The sequence below is a fragment of the Wyeomyia smithii genome, chromosome 3 (assembly GCF_029784165.1).
Source record: "Wyeomyia smithii strain HCP4-BCI-WySm-NY-G18 chromosome 3, ASM2978416v1, whole genome shotgun sequence".
Lineage (NCBI taxonomy): Eukaryota > Metazoa > Arthropoda > Insecta > Diptera > Culicidae > Wyeomyia > Wyeomyia smithii.
Window position 1 is genome coordinate 174727689 of NC_073696.1, and position 2678 is coordinate 174730366.

The 2678-nt window shown below is 37.9% G+C and overlaps 1 protein-coding gene across 1 annotated transcript; it reads right to left on the reverse strand.

Moving 5' to 3' along the window:
* Positions 1 to 1008: 1008 nt before the first annotated feature.
* LOC129728861 (uncharacterized) lies at positions 1009 to 1794 on the reverse strand. Its single transcript, XM_055687327.1, has 2 exons — positions 1704 to 1794; positions 1009 to 1637 (listed from the first exon to the last, which is right to left on the reverse strand). The coding sequence occupies exons 1-2, from the start codon at positions 1792 to 1794 to the stop codon at positions 1009 to 1011; spliced, it is 720 nt and encodes a 239-aa protein (XP_055543302.1).
* Positions 1795 to 2678: the final 884 nt, after the last annotated feature.

Genomic DNA, 2678 nt, shown 5'->3' on the forward strand with positions numbered 1-2678 from the left:
TCATTATGTATTGGATTCCGAATCTTTCCTTCATATCGTCAAACAATCCTCGTAGTGAATAAATTGACATAAGGGCTTTTTGAAATATCTGTAAGAGATTGGAAGACTAATCAAGTCATCGAGATTATTTGTTAAATTCCAAATAATACCTGCATATACGATTTGTTGGTTGGAAGTGTGGTTTCCATAAGCTCCACTATTTGATCCAAGGCATCATCCTGCTCGCGACGACACATTCCGTATGGTCTTTTCAATACCTGGCTCTCTTTTGGGCAGCGTGAATTCATAACATCCCACCAACTATTAACGATGAGAATAAAATCTGTTAAACGTTTGGCCTCGAATGTGCCAACCCTACGCTGCAACGCAACGGCACATTTTCGCGAATAGATTTTTGCTGCCCATGGAACAATTTGGCGTTGGTTTCTTTGACACGTCAAATATTGTTCTTTAAGGAAAAATGTATCAGATATTTCCACGGATTCTTTGGCCACAAGATTCCAAAGAGGGTCGTGCTTGATAATAGTACCATCGGACAGCACAAATCCCGTGTCGATTAACCATTTGCGTGTTAATTTCAATACATGAGGAGCGTCCGCAAAGAAATATATCTTTCGCTTTGTTTGTGGATGTAAAATGTACGTTTTTTTGCTTTTCAAATCTACATCTGACCAGGTGCCAATATTGCCACCCCCACAGTCTAAATTGGCACCAACTATTTCGAACCCAACTTCGTACGTCTTATTGACGGCTTCTAGCAGTCATCGGAGTACTGAAGGACGCATATATCGGCTGTTTCCAGTCAGCAAAAAGCCCCCTGATCATCATGACCTATGACAAAAGAAATATTTACATTCAAATTTTTGTAGAAATTTTCTTAGGTATAAACTTAGTACTTGTACTTTGCTATGAGGACCTAATACGTCATCGTGCTTACGATCATACTCATACATTTCACGGATCGACATTTTACGGATCGACATTTCATCGTAAATAAGCAGACATATTTTATCGAATTCGGACATGTTCTGTGTTCTGTGTTCTAGCTTTTAGCATCAGTAAAACTTCGTCGAAAAATCCTTGCCTCATATCCATTTTAGAAGCATACTTTCGGAGACAACTCGGCCGTGGAAACGGCATTCCAAGAGTTTTGGTGATGTAGTCATACCCAGGCAAACTGAAGAATCGCAAAGAAAATCCTTGTGACAGTTCCTCACTAGTCCAATTAACACGTTTTTTGACATCTAGCATCAAATCCGATTGGTTTTTGGTCAATTTCGAGGACAGCATTGCGCGAGCTTTATCAATCACGATCTGTTCACCAATGTCTCTGAGGCCGCGTGTAAGCTTTTCCAATTCATAAACACGGTTTTTGTGCAGGATGTTCTGTTCTTGCAGTGCAGAAATTGTGCTGTCCTTTATTTGCAGCTGTTCCTCTAGTTTTTTAATATGGAGCTCCATATCATACAGCTTTCTCGGTGTTCCTTCGAATTCATTTGTCCTGCACGCACTGTTTATACGATCTCCTGCGGTCTGGTTCTCGGATTGATTAAGCGGAGAAGTAGCACTATCCATCCGACGCTGATTTCTTTGACGCTCAGGCAGACGGTAAGATGGATTTCTTGTGCTGGGGACAGCTGAAATTAAAGTAATGCTCAATATCACGATTAATAGTCTAATATGAGATATTTGTGAACACTTACCTCCTGCTTTGAGCCGCTTTTGACTATTGGACGATAATGGAGTAGAATTGGTATAATCGGATTCCCGGAAGTGCTTGGAACAAATGAACATGTTCGTCGTTTCGGTTTTCGTACTTTGTCCGAAAAACTTCAGCCAACGTCGTTTCAATGCAAGTTTAGTTGGAAACCGATGGAATGTTACCGATTCCCGTTGATCTGATGCCGAGAACTTGGCCGACGATACTGATTTTTTTTTTGCTCAAACATTTGGGAACATGGCATTTCGACATTATTTTAATAATGCGAATTATCGCTCTTTTCAACACTCAATCAAAAAAAAAAGTCAATTTATAATATATCTTCACTGGATGTTTACACGACGATAAAAATCAGACTGGAAAAGCTAATTTAATACGAGTAATTCACAAAAATATCCAAAATTTCGAACAAAACGCGGAAATTTTCATAACGGTTTTACTTGTGTGCGTGTTTTATGCATTATACACAAAAATGTAGCATACCTTGTAGAACCGTCATCATACTTGGGTATAATTTCGCATTGCCGTTTGATGTTGACAGTTGCCTTAACGGTGAGTGTCTCTGCTTTCTCTCACTGAAAGAAATCGACACGACATTATAAAGTGTTTTGCACTTGAATTCGCCCTACTGGTCAAAACATATAGAATTCATATGCGAAACACTTTAGAATTATTTATCGTGCAACACCTCATTTTCAAAAGGAAAACACTTCCAATTCTCGTGTTATGACATATAGACATAAAGTGTTTTGATTTTAAATCTCAAATGAATGTTCATCGAGCTTCGAATGATTTTTATTCGATTTTGAAATAAAAACAGTTTTTGGAAATGATTGCATATAATGTAACCTTTGTTTTATTTATAAAATTTAAATTTCACTATAATAACTAATCACCAAAGATAAACTTTCCTTCTCTGTTGAAGAAGCCTGTAAAGCAAACAAAGAATTTAATTAAT